Source organism: Oncorhynchus keta, chromosome 24 (assembly GCF_023373465.1).
Source record: "Oncorhynchus keta strain PuntledgeMale-10-30-2019 chromosome 24, Oket_V2, whole genome shotgun sequence".
Lineage (NCBI taxonomy): Eukaryota > Metazoa > Chordata > Actinopteri > Salmoniformes > Salmonidae > Oncorhynchus > Oncorhynchus keta.
Genome location: NC_068444.1, coordinates 29,058,965 through 29,082,833, shown reverse-complemented (window position 1 = coordinate 29,082,833; position 23,869 = coordinate 29,058,965). Strand labels below are relative to the sequence as shown.

Here is a 23,869-nt window from a genome sequence, read left to right as displayed (position 1 = left end):
CTCTGTAGTCTGAACATACAGACAAATACAGCTGAGATATTCCTTTTCTGTAAGAGCCAATGACTCCTGTGTCTGTGCTGCCTACAAGGATCAGAATCAAGTCCAATTTGTTTGCCCCTGTCTCATCTCATCGTTATTTTTCAATGTACCTATTCTATGTTTCAGGTATAACTAATAAAGTTAAATGACACGTTTAAATGCACATTTTGTTTTATTGCACCGTTACGATGTTGCAAACAAATCTCCACAGAAACAATGAACAGATGAAAAATAAGCATTTTAGCTGCAGTCAGAACCACAGCCTCTAATGGTGTCCATACCTCCGTCTATACATAAAGTATCAACACAGACAGAAGTATGGAAACACGTATACTGTATATAGCTTCTGACCAGGAAATAATATTTCCCATAAATACCCTTTCAGTCATGATCCCAAACATTCAAGTATTTCTATCATTGCACAGGCACTAGGTTTATCTACTGTATATATATGAACTTTCAGTAACAGTAACTGAAATGTTTTCTCCAGCAAAGCAGATCTGCAGTTGGAAAGTTAAGAAATGTACATCCTGCATATCTGTAGACAACATTGACATCTGGACATCATACATACATACAATCACACCCTAAAGGAATATTCATCCTACAAAAGTCTTGGTGTCACATTTGGCTTCTTAGTACCAAAATTGAGGACTGACTAAACTTTCATCTTAAATTCATCCTCAAATAAAAATAATCTACGGGCCAAAGAAAAATAAGAGAAAAGTACAATGGAAAATATTCTGTAGTGTGAATCACTTTGAATCTGATTCATTCTTGTCATTCAAACCCGAAAGGGCCTTCCCCAAACTGTTGCCACTAAATTGGAAGCACAGAATCGTCTAGGATGTCATTGTATGCTGTAGCGTTAGGATTTCCCTTCACTGGAACTAAGGGGCCTAGCCCGAACCATGAAAAACAGCCCCAGTTAGCATTATGCATTGGGGCAAGTAGCGTTCTCCTGGCATCTGCCAAACCTAGATTCGTCAGTCGGATTGCCAGATGGTGAAGCCTGCCACTTTGTGGCTGAGCCTTTGTTGCTCCTAGACATTTCCACTTCACAATAACATCACTTACAATTGACCGGGGCAGCTCTAGCAGGACAGAAATTTGACAAACTGACTTGTTGGAAAGGTGGCATCTTATGACGGTGCAACATTGAAAGTCACTGAGCTCTTCAGTAAGGCCAATCTACTGGCAATGTTTGTCTATGGAGATTGCATGGCGGTGTGCTCGATGTTGGCTGAAATAGATGAACGCACTAATTTGAAGGGGTGTCCACATACACTATATATATATATATATATATATATATATACAAAAGTATCTGCGGAGCGAGCGGGTTTGAGGGTCATCCTATTGTGTGGATGAAGGAGGGGTGGGTGGCGAGCAGGTTGAATAATGAGGAAACAATGCATACAAAGATCCATAAATGTATCATTCTTGTGCAATGTATATCTACCGGCTACATTGAGGTTTTACATTCATTCTTTTTAGGCTATCTGGCATTAGTGCGTATTGCGTAAGCTTTAGAGCCTAACTGTATGCCCACCAAATAGCCTACAAGCCAATAGCCAAATGCTTTTGGGAACGGCCAGAAAAAGTTAGTCGATCCACCGAGGCAAAAAGGATAATGTCGGAGTTTAATTCAATAAAATAAAAGCTGCGAAATGGAGAGTTGTTTAAGTGGTAAAGGAGTGTGCCGGCTATGTTATGTGTGATGATTCTTTACATTTGATTGAACCTTTATTTAACAAGGCAAGTCAGTAAAGAACATCCCAGCTGACGCTGGGCCAATTGTGCGTTGCCCAATCACAGCTGGTTGTGATACAGCCTGGAATCAAACAAGGGTCTGTAGTGACGCCTCTACCACTGAGATGCAGTGCATTAGACCGCTGTGCCACTCGGGAGCCCACTCAAGGCGTGCATACAAATTCAACAGTCACAAGACCAGGACAAGTCAATTTAACTATAGCCTACTGTTCAGATGGGTTAAATGGAAAGTGAAATCTGGACACTGACTGTAGGTCTATAACCTCTTATAAAGCCTTAATATTAACTCCTGCAGAATGAAGCATTTCTTGCAGTAAAATAATACACCAAATTCAAATGTATCCTACATTTTGACTCGGAAACAGGGGTGGAGAAATATGATTGATTTCTTAGAGCATCTTGAGAGAATCCGAATCTGCAGTTAGGGACCTTCTGTTGAGGTGCTATTTTTATTAGCATCCTAAAAGCTGATAGGCCTAGCATTTCAACCACAGGAGGTTGGTGGCACCTAAATTGCCATTCACAGTGTTATCATACACCCTTCTCCCCTCAGCAGCCTCCTGTGAAACCACATAAAGTATGTATCCAAGCCGACCTGAAATCTTATCAGAAACATCTTGGCTCATTTTTACAGCTTTCTATTTCCTTACAAATGGTCAAACTGATATAATTTTGGACATTTTACACAGAAAATCTTTCCTGTTCATTTTTTGTTGTTGCATTTTCTCCCCAGTCCCTAAACGTCTTTGCTTCGGGAAAGAAATAGAGACGACAAAGAAAAGTTTACTGATGTCAACTACAATAGATAGAATGAATGCTTCTATCAATTTATGAAATTATTCTGGTGAGCAAGGGTTTATTTTAGTCTTCTAGGTCAACATATAATGACAAAAGAGAAGCAGCATGTATATAGTCTTATTATAGACAAGTTGACTAACAAATAGCCTACCGAAATGTCGGTAATTATAAGCAGAAACATATTTGCTATAAAAAAAAAACTGCACTACAGCATAGTTGGGCGGTTGCAGATGGGGGTTATTAGCAATTGTGGGCAGGTGCAGGTGAACAAAGAGCTGACCTGCAGACCACTATTTTAATGCACTAGAGCTGCCCTCTACTTGACCAACTAAGGACTGCACATCTGTAGTCTCTCTCACTCCCTCTTGGTCTCCTGACCACTCAGGGCTGTATTTGATCTGTATAGCGGAAGTTCAGTGTTACTGTGTGCTTGAAATTTAAAGGCCATGTTCCCACATTAGCAGAAACTGCATTCATGGTAAACGCTGCAAATGTCGGCTCAATAGGACATTAACTTTATATTTCTAGAGCATGTATTTATTTAACCATTATTTAACTAGGCAAGTTAAGAACAAATTCTTATTTACAATGACAGCCTACCCCGGCCAACACTGGGCCAATTGTGCGCCGCCCTATGGGACTCCCAATCACGGCCGGTTGTGATACAGCCTGGAATCAAACCAGAGTCTGTAATGATGCCTCTAGCTCTGAGATGCAGTGCCTTAGACCGCTGCACCACTCGAGAGTTTCAGCGATACAGATTGACTCGAGCCCCCAGTCCTATTGATAGAAAAATGATTTGGGTCTCATTTATTTCAAACAATTAATATGAAATGCAATAAATACTCTCGGGACAGGAAGCATTTGAAAGATGAAAAGCAGAAGACACATTTTGCAGTAAACCCTCCAATGAAATATCCCTTAAATTAATACAAAATACAATGTAAAAGAGCAACAGAAGTTAGAAAACATTTTGCAATAAATTGTTCATTAAGACACAGAATCGATCTCCAATACGCATATCGTTTGCACACCTGCGACAGGTTCCAACAATGTGTAAAAACACAATATTCAGTTGACAGCAGAAGGAATAATACCAGTCTTGGAATTCACTGAATTCAAAAATGTCTCCTGAACAAGACAAGCGGCTCTCGCAAGACTTTCATGATCTGTGGTGCTGTGGTGGGAGATGATCGATTGGTTGGGAGGTGTACACTGTTATTTAAGGGGCCTATGAGGATGGTGGTCAAAACTGGTTCAGTCCGGTTTAATCTGGTCCAGTTCAATCCAGTTCAGTCTGATTGACTCTAGTTCCATACGGTTTGATCCGGTCCAATCCAGTCTGGTCCATTCCAGAACAGTTCAGGCCTCCCAGCTACCTCCCCCTGGGTGATGTGTGCATCTGAGCCCCCTTCCTCTCACTCGCCAGGTCATCCTCCACAACATTACTATAGCCCTCCTTCTCGATGCAGTCTGCCAGGACGTTGAGTGTGTGGCGTAGGCGTCTGTCCATCGCCTCCAGGTGAGGCTGGATGAGGATGGGGATCAGTTTGTCCCTCAGCAGAGACTCAGACATCAGATCACTCAGCTGGTACTCCTCCTTGGCCAGCAGCTGCAGACGCAGGTGGGTCGACTTCCTCACTCTGGAGAGACAGGAGGGGTCAGGAGGGGTCAGGAGGGAATGGAAGACGTTCCTTAACGCTGTATGATTGTAACTTCATATAAAGTCATTAACTCCCATAGAGAATGATAGAGATACCATCTTTATATACACTGAGCGTACAAAACATTAAGGACACCTGCTCTTTCCAAGACAGACTGACCAGGTGAATCCAGGTGAAAGTTATGATCCATTATTCATGTCACCTGTTAAATCCACTTCAATCAGTGTAGATGAAGGGGAGGAGACAGGTTAAAGAAGGATTTTTAAGCCTTAAGACAATTTTGACATGGATTGTGTATGTGTGCCATTCAGAGAGTGAATGGGAAAGACAACATATTGAAGTGCCTTTGAACGGGGTATGGTAGTAGATGCCAGGCGCACCGGTTTGAGTCAAGAACAAGGGTTGCAATTCAATATTAGTACGGTCTTCTTCATAATGTCCCATTATGGTGTCTGTGAGCACACAGGCATTTTAAAGTAGTTCATTTTCTTCTTCTACTACTTCTATGAGTTAGCAAACAAACTGAAAGGGTGCACACTGCCACCTAAAGTGTGTTGTTTGAACAAGTACGAAGCCAAGATTGGCTATTTACTGCCACCTACAGTTATGGAATGTTTGCTCACGTGTATAATTCATTGGCTGAGCCCACCTGATGACCTGGATGGAATTATGTGATCCTTCCTTAACCCATAGGAAGTCCCACCCAGATTACTTTAAAAAGGTGTAAGCCCTCAATAGCAATGTCCAAAATGGGTTTTTAACCTCTATGTCAACTCCTGATAAGTGAAAAGTCAGGTTAAGTGTGTTGAGGTTCACCAGTCACAAGTAAATGCTCTTGATGTAGAAAAGATTAATGAAGTTACTGACCTGCAACATTGGCTTAAAGGCACCAGGATAGACACCTCATCATGGGAATGCTTTCCAAACCCTCTCCCGTTGTCCAGGTGGATTATGAAGCTCTCATTGCCAAACTTCTCAAATGTCTCATAGTGATGACGATCCATGTTGCCTGAGGAGAGACGCCATTTTATAATGGAGCCATCTCACTGGGCAAAAACTGGTTGAATCAACGCTGTTTCCACTTTAATTTCAACCCCCCCAAAAATCGATATGATGATGTTAAATCAATGTGGGAAACTGATCGGATTTGAAAAAAAGTCGTCAACGTATTGGAGTTTCGTCTTTCACCCAACTTAACCTAAATCCAATGACATGATTTTTTGGTTGATTTCACGTTGAATTCACGTTAGCTGAACTGACATCTGTGCCCAGTGGGATGTCGCTGTACTCTGAGTGTGTGTGTGTGTGTTTTAGGAGGTGTGGTCTCACCCATGAGGAAGTCAAAGATGGTCATGTCCATGATGTCCAGCAGACGGGTGCCGCTGTCATAGGGCGGAGTCTGTTTCACCTCTTCACAGTAGTCAGGGTCCACTTCCCACCTACAGTAACAGACACAGAGAGGTCGCCATTAGAAACCTGTTGGGTTCTCACGTCTTTCTACTTACATTTTATTGGAACTACAGTAACTTGTCTTTTCACCTATACTTCTCCGTGCTTTTCACACTCTTAAAGTATATGCTTTTCTTGTATTTTATTATGTTATGCTTTCTACATATGCATTGGTTTCTTACTCGGCTTTCTTGCGTTTGTGGTAGGATCGTCTCCAGGGGTTTCTCCAGGTCTTACGTTTTGCCAAGGCCAGGTCTGGGAGGAAGGCGGCCAGGGAACCCTCGATCTGGTCCGGCTTACCGCACAGAGCATGCTCCGTAGAGCAGTAGTACGAACACTCCCCATAGAAACAGATGTTGTTGGCTGGGAAATGAGAGATTATATGAACGGATTTGTTGGTGATATTGATTTGATCATTTGGTCGTCAATAGCACCATCTACTGTTCATAAACTGAAATGTAGCTGACATGATCTTAACGCAGCATAAGCTTCCTTTGCCAGCTTCATTGCTCAAGACGGCTGTGTTTGAATCTCAGACAACTGTCCAAGGTTTAGTACCTGGTGATATGAAGAAGGTTTTCCACAGCTTCTTGTCCCTGGTCATATCTTTGATCTCTTTAGTCATATTCAGCAATCTGCCTGCTACAGGAGGGACACGACGGAAGTCCAGGATTCTGCAAAAGGACAAAGAGAGGAAGATATTTAGATTTGTCTTTTTAGATCCTGAAATTATCAATCACTCTCTCACTAATTCAACCAATGAGAAATGCCATGATACTTAAAGTCCACATGCTATGGTACCATAATTCTACTATCCTTCTTCGCGTAAAGTGCACTGTCGTTTATTTTTAACCACCAGAGGGAGCTGTGACACCGCTTCCAACTGCTTCAGTAAACAGCCTAGGGCGGCCATCACAGAAATATCTAAATTATTTCACTTCAACAGCCAAATACAGTAACTGTAGTAGTCTAAATCAGCAATGATAATAATCTAATCAACCATGCTTGGTCTTAATGTCTTCCTCTACACCATGTGTAGTTCTGCTACATGTTATGTCTCTATTCTACTCTACTGCCAAGTGGGAGGAAGACAGGTGTGTAGAGAACATGTGAGAGCTGGACACGTGGCTCTGAGGATGATTCATCTGTGTGTGCGCCCAGGTATGTGTGTGTATGTGCACAGAATATTTCAGTGTGTTGGCGCAGATGTGTATGTGTGTGTACGTGCCGTGAATGTGTGTATGCATGAACTATGCATGTGTTCACCGTATACAGTATTCTCAGCGCGTATGAGACCACTCCAGGGACATGTGGAGATGGAATCTTCTAATGTGAACCTCCTCCCTCCCTCTGTCTTTCTGAGTGCTGTCATGTCTCTATGCATGCAACACACTCATTCAGAGAGAGAAAGAGAGAGTGAAAGAGAAAGAGAGAGAGAGAGAAAGAGAGAGAGAGAAATAGAAAGAGAGAGAAAGAGAAAGAGAGAGAAAGAGAGAGAGAAAGATAAAGAAAGAGAGAGCGAGAGAAAGAGAGAGAGAGAGGAAAGGAGAGAAAGAGAGAGAAAGAGAGAGAGAGAGAGAGAGGAGGAGAGAAAGAGAGAGAAAGAGAAAGAGAGAAGAAAAGAGAGAAAGAAAGAGAGACAAAGAGAAAGAGAGAAGAAAAGAGAGAAAGAAGAGAGAGAGAAAGAGAGAAAGAGAAGAGAAGAGAGAGAGAGAAGAGAGAGAGAGAGAGAGAGAGAGAGAGAGAGAGAGAGAGAGAGAGAGAGAGAGAGAGAGAGGAGAGAGAGGAGAGATGAGAGAGAGAGAGAGAGAGAGAGAGGAGAGAGAGAGAGAGAGAGAGAGAGAGAGAGAGAGAGAGAGATGGAGATGGAGATGGAGATGGAGAGAGAGAGGAGATGGAGATGGAGATGGAGAGAGAGAGAGAGAGAGAGAGAGAGAGAGAGAGAGAGAGAGAGAGGGAGGGAGGTGAAAGAGAGTGGGGGAAGAGAAAGAGCAAAAGCACTCCAACGAACAAATTGCCCCGTCATGTTGCAGAGCGTGACAGAGAGCATGTGTAAGAAGAGAGACTGTGTGGTTTGTATGTGCATGCAAGTGTGTGTGTGTGTGTGTGTGTGTGAGAGACATGTTTCCTTCCCTCTGGCTGTCAGATGTTACTGTGCCGTACCACACCGCACAGCCCTATGGGGGATCTGCCATGCAAACAAGGAAGAAGTGCTGGATTCAATTTCCCCCCTCGTCACTCACTGTTCTTATCCTTCCTTCCTCCCCCTTCTTCCTCCTCCTCCTCTTCCCTCCATCCCACATCATTTCAAAGGGAGCCGAGACCAAATTTAAGACAGCATTTCCCCCTTTTAATCCAATCAGATAATTAATGGAGCGTAGAGCCCAGCTTAAAAGCCCAAATGGAAAGTGTGTGCATGTGTGTGTGTGCGTTACTGTATGTGTGTGTGTGTGTGTAAGTGTAGCTGCGGCCTCCTGGGACAGCAGACAAAACAGCCTCAGCATCGGTAGCCAGCCTGTACCCAACGACAATGCTGAAGCTTTCATTTAGACCAGAAACCAAATGTGAAAAACTAAACGGCTGCTTTTGGCTAACCCTAGTCCCTGCCTGCCTTATATTTAGAAAGGAAGCAGGGCTTTTCATGCCTTTGGTTTCCTCTCCCCCTTACCCACAATGCATGCCTGAGTGTGTGTGTGTGTGTATGTGTGTGCCAACTGGGTCTAGTGCCGTACCAGATGTGTGGCAGACTGTCTGCTATTGCTGCTGCTGAATGGTGATATTGTGCCTCCAGGCAGACACAGCTTTATCCAGCTTTATACTCTATGTACTCTGTGTGTGTGCATCCGTCCGTGCGTGCGTGCCTGCATGCGTGCGTGCGTGCATTTCTAGTGCCACTTGAATGGACCTGGTTGTGTCAGGGACAACATTTAATTCCACAGATGTGAAAGCCTAAGAGATAACAAGTACATTATCATCACCATCTTCACACCACAGCTGTGTAGACTACATCTGTTGTGTCTGAACATACAAAAGCAAAGGCTTGCTGTGTGAAAAGACCTGCGGCAGATGACTACAAAGGATAGAGCATGAATGAACTGAAAGGAAACCGCCATGTGGCTATGGACACCGGAGCTTAACCATAATGGCAGTATTATTATAATACAGAGATTAACCATCATGGCAGTATTATTATAATACAGAGATTAACCATCATGGCAGTATTATTATAATACAGAGATTAACCATCATGGCAGTATTATTATAATACAGAGATTAACCATTATGGCAGTATTATTATAATACAGAGATTAACCATCATGGCAGTATTATTATAATACAGAGATTAACCATCATGGCAGTATTATTATAATATGGAGTGTAACCATCATGGCAGCATTATTATGATACAGAGACTAACCATCATGGCAGTATTATTATAATGTGGAGTGTAACCATCATGGCATTATTATTATAATACGGAGTACAACCATCATGGCAGTATTATTATAATATGGAGTGTAACCATCATGGCAGTATTATTATAATACGGAGTACAACCATCATGGCAGTATTATTATAATACGGAGTACAACCATCACGGCAGTATTATTATAATATGGAGATTAACCATCATGGCAGTATTATTATAATGTGGAGTGTAACCATCATGGCAGTATTATTATAATACAGAGATTAACCATCATGGCAGTATTATTATAATACAGAGATTAACCATCATGGCAGTATTATTATAATACAGAGATTAACCATCATGGCAGTAATATTATAATATGGAGTGCAACCATCATGGCAGTATTATTATAATACGGAGTACAACCATCATGGCAGTATTATTATAATACGGAGTACAACCATCATGGCAGCATTATTATAATACGGAGTGCAACCATCATGGCAGTATTATTATAATACAGAGATGAACCATCATGGCAGTATTATTATAATGTGGAGTGTAACCATCATGGCAGTATTATTATAATACAGAGATTAACCATAATGGCAGTAATATTATAATATGGAGTGCAACCATCATGGCAGTATTATTATAATACGGAGTACAACCATCATGGCAGTATTATTATAATATGGAGTACAACCATCATGGCAGTATTAATATAATATGGAGTACAACCATCATGGCAGTATTATTATAATATGGAGTACAACCATCATGGCAGTATTATTATAATACGGAGTACAACCATCATGGCAGTATTAATATAATATGGAGTACAACCATCATGGCAGTATTATTATAATACGGAGTACAACCATCATGGCAGTATTATTATAATATGGAGTACAACCATCATGGCAGTATTATTATAATACAGAGTGCAACCATCATGGCAGTATTAATATAATATGGAGTACAACCATCATGGCAGTATTATTATAATACGGAGTACAACCATCATGGCAGTATTATTATAATACGGAGTACAACCATCATGGCAGTATTATTATAATATGGAGTACAACCATCATGGCAGTATTAATATAATATGGAGTACAACCATCATGGCAGTATTATTATAATACGGAGTACAACCATCACGGCAGTATTATTATAATACAGAGATTAACCATCATGGCAGTATTATTATAATACAGAGTGTAACTATCATGGCAGTATTATTATAATACAGAGTGTAACCATCGTGGCAGTATTATTATATTACAGAGTACAACCATCATGGCAGTATTATTATAATACGGAGTACAACCATCATGGCAGTATTATTATAATACGGAGTACAACCATCATGGCAGTATTATTATAATACGGAGTACAACCATCATGGCAGTATTATTATAATACGGAGTACAACCATCATGGCAGTATTATTATAATACGGAGTACAACCATCATGGCAGTATTATTATAATACAGAGTGTAACTATCAAGGCAGTATTAATATAATATGGAGATTAACCATCATGGCAGTATTAATATAATATGAAGGTAAACTATCATGGCAGTATTATTATAATACGGCGTGTAAACATGGCAATATTATTAGAATACTGATCGTAACCATGGCAGCATTATTATAATACAGAGTGTAACCATGGCAGTATTATTATAATACGGATCGTAACTATGGCAGTATTATTATACAGTAATACCCATTTGTTTACCTCTCTTACAACCAGGAGATTTTCCTATGATCATTAATGCATTGTCAACAGGCAGGTCATAAAGCCTTAACCTTGTAAAGCCAGTGGAGTTCCAAAGCAGACAGACAGGCAGACAGAGCTGGGTGGTTGGGTTTGCTAGGCTGGCAGCAGTCATTGTTAAATCAAATGTGTGCTTTTATTTTGATTTGTTTAATTTAACCCTTATTCTACATAGTTCGCCATAGGGTTCTGGTCAGAAGTAGTGCACTATGTATGAAATAGGGTGTCAGGGATGCAGCCCATAACAACAGGAAGGTAGTGCTCAGCAACTCAGTGAGTATGACTCATGGGCCTCCTGATGTTCTGAGCTTAATAGAGGAACACACAGAAGTCTGCCTGCTAACAAACTGTTCCTCAGATATACAGACATGATGCATGTTTATACCTGCTGCTAACGTGCATCCTTTTTCCTGATCTTGTCCACATACTGACTGCGCCCACATTTTCAGACGTGCATTTTACACATGGCATTAAAATGTGTCTCTTATCCGTCCACTGAGTCCACATGGTGACCAGATTTAATGGTCCTACCCTGTGTGCACATCTTTTGACAGATATTCTTTATGTATTTTAAGACACATATTGATGTCATAAGTCAATGATTTTAGACGGTGGGATAATGATGATTTCACTGTCCAGATCTGTCTAAACATGTAAGATATCCAGACACAATGTGTGCCTTACTACATCCGGAGGTGGTCAGGAAGATCTGATCACAATCAGATCACAATGCATATTTGAATCATCTACACCTGTCCAAAAATGTGGGCACATTCAGAATGTGGTCAAGACATGGACACGGGTGCATGTTGGTACCAGGTATAAACGGGGCCAGACAGACACCTACACAAACACAGAGATAGAAACAGGCACTTGATAAAAACAGTGCACGCACGCACTGACACACACACACGCGCACACCTTGTGGATTCTTCGGTGTCAGGTACAGGTGTGTGTGTGTGATTTACCTGTCCAGATGAAAGGCAGCGATTTCAGCATTGTGTCTCTCAAAGTCCGAGAAGTAGAAGAAGTCAGGGGGCGTCTCCTGCTCCCGGGTCTGCCTGCAAGGGAAAGGGCAGAGGTCAGGGGTTATAACATCATTCTCTTAGCCCCTTACAAGAAAACAAGCTCTGGGTAGACGTTGTCCTTAGGCACAGATCTAGGATCAGCTTCTCCTCCCAAAAAAGACAAGTCTTAAGGCTTAGGAGGAAGATGACAACAACTGTTCTTACAGAAAAAACACTTGATTTCACATGTGAAGTGTTCCAAAAATATTTTTTTCTGAAACGGCAATGATATTCTTGGGATGTTTTATTTCTCGCTCACATGTTGTCTCATGTAGTTTCATGTAGTTTTAGTTGACATTTTGCATCCCTGTTGTAAAGAAAAATTCAGATGAGATCATGTTTTCACATTTGTAGTTTCATGTTATCTATCACAAGTTGCTGTTACATGTTGTCACATGTCATCATATTAACGTCACATGAGATCACATGTGAAATTCATGTGTTTTTTCTGTAAGGTTGACCTCAGATCAGTGTCAAGAGGCCAACTTCAGCCAACTCCTATACTGAACAAAGACACACTGCCTGCCACAATACCAAGGCCCCTCTCTGGAGCTCTAAAGCCACAATACCAAGGCCCCTCTCTGGAGCTCTAAAGCCACAATTGAAGCTGTGTGGATCGTATTGTGGCTTCGTGATGGTGACTGGAGAGACTCAAGGTTAGAGAATCCACTACTGTACTTGAACTATTTCTGGAGTCCCATGATCCTCCCTGGATTCCACACACATGCTGACTGCTTAACCCTCTCACAGGGCCCAACAGACCGGACCGAGGTGCAAGGGAGTCAAAGGCATTGAAGGTGACGAAATACAAACAGACACTGTTACCTGTAGATTGTCAACGAGCTGACTCAGAAGTGATGTTTTTCAGAACAGACACGGTAGCAAGTTGAACTGCAGTCCATGAACTCAGGCACTCATGGAGAAAACATACCACAAGACATACAACATCTAAGTGTAATCAGGGTATTTTGCTGACTAATAGAAGGAATGTAGCTGAGATGGGACTTTTCCATCACTGTAAAATCAATGATGTGCCTCACACATGCCTCTGTTGTTTTACATAAGCTTCAGAAGAACAAAACAAAATACAGAGAAAGTCATTTCAGGAGAAATGGGTCTGTAGCCCCCTCCACATCCATACCTACTCTGCAGCCCCCTCCACATCCATACCTACTCTGCAGGCCGTATCTCATCAGCTGAGGAGAGGTAGTGAGCAGAGGAGAGGAGGATTGGAAACAGATTCTTATCTTGGCAAGGCAATGCGCTCTGCTCTCTCTCTTCTTCGTCACTCTTTCTTACCCTCCCTCTCTATTTCTTCCTCACTCAAGCACTTCTCTTTGTCTCTCTATTCTCCCTTTCTTCCTCACACACTCTCCCCCCTCATACCTCATCCTCTCTCTCTCTCTCTCTCTCTCTCTCTCTGTAGCCCTCAGTTGTGTGTGATTGTTTCTCCCCGGCTGTGAGGCTAACATATGCACCGACCATTAAATAACTCACCAGGAACCCTGGAACACTCCAAACGCATTCCTAACTCTCTACTAACGCTTCCTTTCCCCTCCTTCCTCCCTTCTTTACTCAGTTCTCTCTCTTTCTCTCTCCCTCGATCTCTCTCCCTCTATCTCTCTCCCTCAATCTCTCTCCCTCAATCTCTCTCCCTCAATCTCTCTCCCTCTATCTCTCTCCCTCTATCTCTCTCCCTCTATCTCTCTCCCTCAATCTCTCTCCCTCAATCTCTCTCCCTCAATCTCTCTCCCTCAATCTCTCTCCCTCAATCTCTCTCCCTCTCTCTATCGCTCTCCCTCTATCTCTCTCCCTCTATCTCTCTCCCTCGATCTCTCTCCCTCGATCTCTCTCCCTCGATCTCTCTCCCTCTCCCTCGATCTCTCTCCCTCTTTCTCTCTCCCTCTTTCTCTCCCCCTCGATCTCTCTCCCTCGATCCTCAAAGGCCAGTCAGCCTGCAGATGATATCTTCTCCTTCCAAGAAGACTCTACAGGGACTGTTAAATTGAAAACAGACTGTTTTTGCCTGATGTGAATAGCAACAGTGAAAAAGCTACTGTGTTTAGGTCTACGTAGGGTGTTTGGTTATGATCCTAACTGATAGATTTACTACATTACAGAATATCTATGGCTATGGACACCGGAGCTTAACCATCTCAGGAAATAGTAGTTTACTGCCAACTGTTACTGTACCAGCACAGTAGACCTACTGGCCTTCAACCCCTTTTCTTTAGTCAAACATTCAGTCCTGTGATTCAAGGTCATTCAGGCTCCTGGAAATCCACAATCATACCTCACACATTCCTAGGACATTATTTTCCGTGTGAGACAGAACAAAAGCTTAGATTCCATTTCTGTACAACAGAATACACACCATGTTTTCACTGTGTGAACTTATGGTCCAGTGGCTGTGTAAGACCCTGTCTTGCTGTGTCCCCCCTGACACTGTGTGTATGGTGTGTGTGTGCGTGTGTGTGCGTGTGTGTGTGTGTGTGTGTGTGTGTGTGTGTGTGTGTGTGTGTGTGTGTGTGTGTGTGTGTGTGTGTGTGTGTGTGTGTGTGTGTGTGTGTGTGTGTGTGTGTGTGTGTGAGAGAGTGTGCATGCATGATGTGTGTGTAAGTGTGTGTTCCTCCCCTCTTATTGTCTACTCCGGGGCCAGAGATGATCCGGTGTTGACACGGTTTTGTCAATGAGTGGCTCGCCCAGAGGCAGGAAGGCTGGGTAATTACTATGATACACATCTAATTCAAATGCCAATAAAGCTATCCATCTGGAGCATGGTATTACACCTCGGCCTGAAGAGAAAGATAGAGAGAGAGGGAGAACGAGACAGGGAGGAGGGGATTGTCAAATCAAATCAAAGTTTATTGGTCACTCTGCTGCTGAGTTTTCTGTCTTTACATACAGTACACACACACACACACAGTTGTGTATGACCCTGAAGGAGGGGGTAAACACATAGTTTACACTCCAGGGTTAGACAGCTTCTTGGCAACATGGCGGCTTGGAGGGACAAAGCAGCCAATAGGTCTGCAGCTTGTCTGCAAACACTGGAGTGTGAGAATAGTAGCAGTACGCAACAGGAAAACCATAGGCATTACTGTACACTACATCTCATACCTGACCTCTCTCACTGACAGAACAACAAAGAACAGACAAGTGGCAGAGAAGTCACATTGTCCTAAAGTCATTTTGGCAACCATAAGTGTATACTTACTGTGGGCTCCAGTAAACCGTAGATGAGATGTGGCAGAACAACTGTGTAAAGGACTTAAAGAGTAAAAGGACAAGGGCATCACTTCTCCCTAGAGGAGCATGTAAAGGCTGAGTCCACTATGTGTCATCTATCATCTGTCAAACAGACACACAAGATGAGGAGCTGACTGCAGGACACATGATGTCCTTCTGGGGCCTGTTTAGTAAGGCTACATGTTCACAATGCTGCAGATAGAACATGGTGTCCTTCTGGGGCCTGTTTAGTAAGGCTTCATATTAACAATGCTGCAGATAGAACATGGTGTCCTTCTGGGGCCTGTTTAGTAAGGCTTCATATTCACAATGCTGCAGATAGAACATGGTGTCCTTCTGGGGCCTGTTTAGTAAGGCTACATGTTCAAAATGCTGCAGATAGAACATGGTGTCCTTCTGGGGCCTGTTTAGTAAGGCTACATGTTCAAAATGCTGCAGATAGAACATGGTGTCCTTCTGGGGCCTGTTTAGTAAGGCTTCATATTCACAATGCTGCAGATAGAACATGGTGTCCTTCTGGGGCCTGTTTAGTAAGGCTTCATATTCACAATGCTGCAGATAGAACATGGTGTCCTTCTGGGGCCTGTTTAGTAAGGCTACATGTTCACAATGCTGCAGATAGAACATGGTGTCCTTCTGGGGCCTGTTTAGTAAGGCTACATATTCAAAATGCTGCAGATAGAACATGGTGTCCTTCTGGGGCCTGTTTAGTAAGGCTACATGTTCAAAATGCTGCAGATAGAACATGGTGTCCTTCTGGGGCCTGTTTAGTAAGGCTACATATTCAAAATGCTGCAGATAGAACATGGTGTCCTTCTGGGGCCTGTTTAGTAAGGCTACATGTTCACAATGCTCCAGATAGAACATGGTTTCTTTCTGGGGCCTGTTTAGTAAGGCTACATGTACAAAATGCTGCAGATAGAACATGGTGTCCTTCTGGGGCCTGTTTAGTAAGGCTACATGTTCACAATGCTGCAGATAGAACATGGTGTCCTTCTGGGGCCTGTTTAGTAAGGCTACATGTTCACAATGCTGCAGATAGAACATGGTGTCCTTCTGGGACCTGTTTAGTAAGGCTACATGTTCACAATGCTGCAGATAGAACATGGTGTCCTTCTGGGGCCTGTTTAGTAAGGCTACATGTTCAAAATGCTGCAGATAGAACATGGTGTCCTTCTGGGGCCTGTTTAGTAAGGCTACATGTTCACAATGCTGCAGATAGAACAAGGTGTCCTTCTGGGGCCTGTTTAGTAAGGCTACATGTTCACAATGCTGCAGATAGAACAAGGTTTCCTTCTGGGGCCTGTTTAGTAAGGCTACATGTTCAAAATGTTGCAGATAGAACATGGTGTCCTTCTGGGGCCTGTTTAGTAAGGCTACATGTTCACAATGCTGCAGATAGAACATGGTGTCCTTCTGGGGCCTGTTTAGTAAGGCTACATGTTCACAATGCTGCAGATAGAACATGGTGTCTTTCTGGGGCCTGTTTAGTAAGGCTACATGTTCACAATGCTGCAGATAGAACATGGTGTCCTTCTGGGGCCTGTTTAGTAAGGCTACATGTTCACAATGCTGCAGATAGAACATGGTGTCCTTCTGGGGCCTGTTTAGTAAGGCTACATGTTCACAATGCTGCAGATAGAACATGGTGTCCTTCTGGGACCTGTTTAGTAAGGCTACATGTTCACAATGCTGCAGATAGAACATGGTGTCCTTCTGGGGCCTGTTTAGTAAGGCTACATGTTCAAAATGCTGCAGATAGAACATGGTGTCCTTCTGGGGCCTGTTTAGTAAGGCTACATGTTCACAATGCTGCAGATAGAACAAGGTGTCCTTCTGGGGCCTGTTTAGTAAAGCTACATGTTCACAATGCTGCAGATAGAACATGGTGTCTTTCTGGGGCCTGTTTAGTAAGGCTACATATTCACAATGCTGCAGATAGAACATGGTGTCCTTCTGGGGCCTGTTTAGTAAGGCTACATGTTCACAATGCTGCAGATAGAACATGGTGTCCTTCTGGGGCCTGTTTAGTAAGGCTACATGTTCACAATGCTGCAGATAGAACATGGTGTCCTTCTGGGGCCTGTTTAGTAAGGCTACATGTTCACAATGCTGCAGATAGAACATGGTGTCCTTCTGGGGCCTGTTTAGTAAGGCTACATGTTCACAATGCTGCAGATAGAACATGGTGTCCTTCTGGGGCCTGTTTAGTAAGGCTTCATGTTCACAATGCTGCAGATAGAACATGGTGTCCTTCTGGGGCCTGTTTAGTAAGGCTTCATATTCACAATGTTGCAGATAGAACATGGTGTCCTTCTGGGGCCTGTTTAGTAAGGCTTCATATTCACAATGCTGCAGATAGAACATGGTGTCCTTCTGGGGCCTGTTTAGTAAGGCTACATGTTCACAATGCTGCAGATAGAACATGGTGTCCTTCTGGGGCCTGTTTAGTAAGGCTACATGTTCACAATGCTGCAGATAGAACATGGTGTCCTTCTGGGGCCTGTTTAGTAAGGCTACATGTTCACAATGCTGCAGATAGAACATGGTGTCCTTCTGGGGCCTGTTTAGTAAGGCTACATGTTCACAATGCTGCAGATAGAACATGGTGTCCTTCTGGGGCCTGTTTAGTAAGGCTACATGTTCACAATGCTGCAGATAGAACATGGTGTCCTTCTGGGGCCTGTTTAGTAAGGCTTCATATTCACAATGTTGCAGATAGAACATGGTGTCCTTCTGGGGCCTGTTTAGTAAGGCTTCATATTCACAATGTTGCAGATAGAACATGGTGTCCTTCTGGGGCCTGTTTAGTAAGGCTTCATATTCACAATGCTGCAGATAGAACATGGTGTCCTTCTGGGGCCTGTTTAGTAAAGCTACATGTTCACAATGCTGCAGATAGAACATGGTGTCTTTCTGGGGCCTGTTTAGTAAGGCTACATATTCACAATGCTGCAGATAGAACATGGTGTCCTTCTGGGGCCTGTTTAGTAAGGCTACATGTTCACAATGCTGCAGATAGAACATGGTGTCCTTCTGGGGCCTGATTAGTAAGGCTTCATATTCACAATGCTGCAGATAGAACATGGTGTCCTTCTGGGGCCTGTTTAGTAAGGCTACATGTTCACAATGCTGCAGATAGAACATGGTGTCCTTCTGGGGCCTGTTTAGTAAGGCTACATGTTCACAATGCTGCAGATAGAACATGGTGTCCTTCTGGGGCCTGTTTAGTAAGGCTTCATATTCACAATGCTGCAGATAGAACATGGTGTCCTTCTGGGGCCTGTTTAGTAAGGCTACATGTTCACAATGCTGCAGATAGAACATGGTGTCTTTCTGGGGCCTGTTTAGTAAGGCTACATATTCACAATGCTGCAGATAGAACATGGTGTCCTTCTGGGGCCTGTTTAGTAAGGCTACATGTTCACAATGCTGCAGATAGAACATGGTGTCCTTCTGGGGCATGTTTAGTAAGGCTTCATATTCACAATGCTGCAGATAGAACATGGTGTCCTTCTGGGGCCTGTTTAGTAAGGCTTCATATTAACAATGCTGCAGATAGAACATGGTGTCCTTCTGGGGCCTGTTTAGTAAGGCTTCATATTCACAATGCTGCAGATAGAACATGGTGTCCTTCTGGGGCCTGTTTAGTAAGGCTACATGTTCACAATGCTGCAGATAGAACATGGTGTCCTTCTGGGGCCTGTTTAGTAAGGCTACATGTTCACAATGCTGCAGATAGAACATGGTGTCCTTCTGGGGCCTGTTTAGTAAGGCTTCATATTAACAATGCTGCAGATAGAACATGGTGTCCTTCTGGGGCCTGTTTAGTAAGGCTTCATATTCACAATGCTGCAGATAGAACATGGTGTCCTTCTGGGGCCTGTTTAGTAAGGCTACATGTTCACAATGCTGCAGATAGAACATGGTGTCCTTCTGGGGCCTGTTTAGTAAGGCTTCATATTCACAATGCTGCAGATAGAACATGGTGTCCTTCTGGGGCCTGTTTAGTAAGGCTACATGTTCACAATGCTGCAGATAGAACATGGTGTCCTTCTGGGGCCTGTTTAGTAAGGCTACATGTTCACAATGCTGCAGATAGAACATGGTGTCCTTCTGGGGCCTGTTTAGTAAGGCTTCATATTAACAATGCTGCAGATAGAACATGGTGTCCTTCTGGGGCCTGTTTAGTAAGGCTTCATATTCACAATGCTGCAGATAGAACATGGTGTCCTTCTGGGGCCTGTTTAGTAAGGCTACATGTTCACAATGCTGCAGATAGAACATGGTGTCCTTCTGGGGCCTGTTTAGTAAGGCTACATATTCACAATGCTGCAGATAGAACATGGTGTCCTTCTGGGGCCTGTTTAGTAAGGCTACATGTTCACAATGCTGCAGATAGAACATGGTGTCCTTCTGGGGCCTGTTTAGTAAGGCTACATGTTCACAATGCTGCAGATAGAACATGGTGTCCTTCTGGGGCCTGTTTAGTAAGGCTTCATATTCACAATGCTGCAGATAGAACATGGTGTCCTTCTGGGGCCTGTTTAGTAAGGCTACATGTTCACAATGCTGCAGATAGAACATGGTGTCCTTCTGGGGCCTGTTTAGTAAGGCTTCATATTCACAATGTTGCAGATAGAACATGGTGTCCTTCTGGGGCCTGTTTAGTAAGGCTTCATATTCACAATGTTGCAGATAGAACATGGTGTCCTTCTGGGGCCTGTTTAGTAAGGCTCCATATTCACAATGCTGCAGATAGAACATGGTGTCCTTCTGGGGCCTGTTTAGTAAAGCTACATGTTCACAATGCTGCAGATAGAACATGGTGTCTTTCTGGGGCCTGTTTAGTAAGGCTACATATTCACAATGCTGCAGATAGAACATGGTGTCCTTCTGGGGCCTGTTTAGTAAGGCTACATGTTCACAATGCTGCAGATAGAACATGGTGTCCTTCTGGGGCCTGTTTAGTAAGGCTACATGTTCACAATGCTGCAGATAGAACATGGTGTCCTTCTGGGGCCTGTTTAGTAAGGCTTCATATTCACAATGCTGCAGATAGAACATGGTGTCCTTCTGGGGCCTGTTTAGTAAGGCTTCGTATTCACAATGCTGCAGATAGAACATGGTGTCCTTCTGGGGCCTGTTTAGTAAGGCTTCGTATTCACAATGTTGCAGATAGAACATGGTGTCCTTCTGGGGCATGTTTAGTAAGGCTTCATATTCACAATGCTGCAGATAGAACATGGTGTCCTTCTGGGGCCTGTTTAGTAAGGCTTCATATTCACAATGCTGCAGATAGAACATGGTGTCCTTCTGGGGCCTGTTTAGTAAGGCTTCATATTCACAATGCTGCAGATAGAACATGGTGTCCTTCTGGGGCCTGTTTAGTAAAGCTACATGTTCACAATGCTGCAGATAGAACATGGTGTCTTTCTGGGGCCTGTTTAGTAAGGCTACATATTCACAATGCTGCAGATAGAACATGGTGTCCTTCTGGGGCCTGTTTAGTAAGGCTACATATTCACAATGCTGCAGATAGAACATGGTGTCCTTCTGGGGCCTGTTTAGTAAGGCTACATGTTCACAATGCTGCAGATAGAACATGGTGTCTTTCTGGGGCCTGTTTAGTAAGGCTACATATTCACAATGCTGCAGATAGAACATGGTGTCCTTCTGGGGCCTGTTTAGTAAGGCTACATGTTCACAATGCTGCAGATAGAACATGGTGTCCTTCTGGGGCCTGTTTAGTAAGGCTTTATATTCACAATGCTGCAGATAGAACATGGTGTCCTTCTGGGGCCTGTTTAGTAAGGCTTCATATTCACAATGCTGCAGATAGAACATGGTGTCCTTCTGGGGCCTGTTTAGTAAGGCTTCATATTCACAATGTTGCAGATAGAACATGGTGTCCTTCTGGGGCCTGTTTAGTAAGGCTTCATATTCACAATGCTGCAGATAGAACATGGTGTCCTTCTGGGGCCTGTTTAGTAAGGCTACATGTTCACAATGCTGCAGATAGAACATGGTGTCCTTCTGGGGCCTGTTTAGTAAGGCTACATGTTCACAATGCTGCAGATAGAACATGGTGTCCTTCTGGGGCCTGTTTAGTAAGGCTACATGTTCACAATGCTGCAGATAGAACATGGTGTCCTTCTGGGGCCTGTTTAGTAAGGCTACATGTTCACAATGCTGCAGATAGAACATGGTGTCCTTCTGGGGCCTGTTTAGTAAGGCTTCATATTCACAATGTTGCAGATAGAACATGGTGTCCTTCTGGGGCCTGTTTAGTAAGGCTTCATATTCACAATGTTGCAGATAGAACATGGTGTCCTTCTGGGGCCTGTTTAGTAAGGCTTCATATTCACAATGCTGCAGATAGAACATGGTGTCCTTCTGGGGCCTGTTTAGTAAAGCTACATGTTCACAATGCTGCAGATAGAACATGGTGTCCTTCTGGGGCCTGTTTAGTAAGGCTACATGTTCACAATGCTGCAGATAGAACATGGTGTCCTTCTGGGGCCTGTTTAGTAAGGCTTCATATTCACAATGCTGCAGATAGAACATGGTGTCCTTCTGGGGCCTGTTTAGTAAGGCTACATGTTCACAATGCTGCAGATAGAACATGGTGTCCTTCTGGGGCCTGTTTAGTAAGGCTTCATATTCACAATGTTGCAGATAGAACATGGTGTCCTTCTGGAGCCTGTTTAGTAAGGCTTCATATTCACAATGTTGCAGATAGAACATGGTGTCCTTCTGGGGCCTGTTTAGTAAGGCTCCATATTCACAATGCTGCAGATAGAACATGGTGTCCTTCTGGGGCCTGTTTAGTAAAGCTACATGTTCACAATGCTGCAGATAGAACATGGTGTCTTTCTGGGGCCTGTTTAGTAAGGCTACATATTCACAATGCTGCAGATAGAACATGGTGTCCTTCTGGGGCCTGTTTAGTAAGGCTACATGTTCACAATGCTGCAGATAGAACATGGTGTCCTTCTGGGGCCTGTTTAGTAAGGCTACATGTTCACAATGCTGCAGATAGAACATGGTGTCCTTCTGGGGCCTGTTTAGTAAGGCTTCATATTCACAATGCTGCAGATAGAACATGGTGTCCTTCTGGGGCCTGTTTAGTAAGGCTACATGTTCACAATGCTGCAGATAGAACATGGTGTCCTTCTGGGGCCTGTTTAGTAAGGCTACATGTTCACAATGCTGCAGATAGAACATGGTGTCCTTCTGGGGCCTGTTTAGTAAGGCTTCATATTCACAATGCTGCAGATAGAACATGGTGTCCTTCTGGGGCCTGTTTAGTAAGGCTACATGTTCACAATGCTGCAGATAGAACATGGTGTCCTTCTGGGGCCTGTTTAGTAAGGCTTCATATTCACAATGTTGCAGATAGAACATGGTGTCCTTCTGGAGCCTGTTTAGTAAGGCTTCATATTCACAATGTTGCAGATAGAACATGGTGTCCTTCTGGGGCCTGTTTAGTAAGGCTTCATATTCACAATGCTGCAGATAGAACATGGTGTCCTTCTGGGGCCTGTTTAGTAAAGCTACATGTTCACAATGCTGCAGATAGAACATGGTGTCTTTCTGGGGCCTGTTTAGTAAGGCTACATATTCACAATGCTGCAGATAGAACATGGTGTCCTTCTGGGGCCTGTTTAGTAAGGCTACATGTTCACAATGCTGCAGATAGAACATGGTGTCCTTCTGGGGCCTGTTTAGTAAGGCTACATGTTCACAATGCTGCAGATAGAACATGGTGTCCTTCTGGGGCCTGTTTAGTAAGGCTTCATATTCACAATGCTGCAGATAGAACATGGTGTCCTTCTGGGGCCTGTTTAGTAAGGCTTCATATTCACAATGCTGCAGATAGAACATGGTGTCCTTCTGGGGCCTGTTTAGTAAGGCTTCATATTCACAATGCTGCAGATAGAACATGGTGTCCTTCTGGGGCCTGTTTAGTAAGGCTTCATATTCACAATGTTGCAGATAGAACATGGTGTCCTTCTGGGGCATGTTTAGTAAGGCTTCATATTCACAATGCTGCAGATAGAACATGGTGTCCTTCTGGGGCCTGTTTAGTAAGGCTTCATATTCACAATGCTGCAGATAGAACATGGTGTCCTTCTGGGGCCTGTTTAGTAAGGCTTCATATTCACAATGCTGCAGATAGAACATGGTGTCCTTCTGGGGCCTGTTTAGTAAAGCTACATGTTCACAATGCTGCAGATAGAACATGGTGTCTTTCTGGGGCCTGTTTAGTAAGGCTACATATTCACAATGCTGCAGATAGAACATGGTGTCCTTCTGGGGCCTGTTTAGTAAGGCTACATATTCACAATGCTGCAGATAGAACATGGTGTCCTTCTGGGGCCTGTTTAGTAAGGCTACATGTTCACAATGCTGCAGATAGAACATGGTGTCTTTCTGGGGCCTGTTTAGTAAGGCTACATATTCACAATGCTGCAGATAGAACATGGTGTCCTTCTGGGGCCTGTTTAGTAAGGCTACATGTTCACAATGCTGCAGATAGAACATGGTGTCCTTCTGGGGCCTGTTTAGTAAGGCTTTATATTCACAATGCTGCAGATAGAACATGGTGTCCTTCTGGGGCCTGTT

At 43.3% G+C, this 23,869-nt stretch overlaps 1 protein-coding gene across 1 annotated transcript in view; it reads right to left on the bottom strand.

The window, feature by feature from the left end:
- Window positions 1-192: 192 nt before the first annotated feature.
- fam20cb (FAM20C golgi associated secretory pathway kinase b) overlaps window positions 193-23,869 on the bottom strand; it is a 90,164-nt gene continuing 66,487 nt past the window's right edge. The window contains exons 4-9 of the mRNA XM_035801332.2: window positions 11,894-11,986; window positions 6,282-6,397; window positions 5,906-6,086; window positions 5,604-5,713; window positions 5,142-5,283; window positions 193-4,253 (exon numbers count right to left, since the gene is read on the bottom strand). Coding sequence (XP_035657225.1) covers window positions 3,986-4,253; window positions 5,142-5,283; window positions 5,604-5,713; window positions 5,906-6,086; window positions 6,282-6,397; window positions 11,894-11,986 — 910 coding nt within the window. The 3' untranslated portion in view covers window positions 193-3,985. The remainder of the gene's footprint in view (window positions 4,254-5,141; window positions 5,284-5,603; window positions 5,714-5,905; window positions 6,087-6,281; window positions 6,398-11,893; window positions 11,987-23,869) is intronic.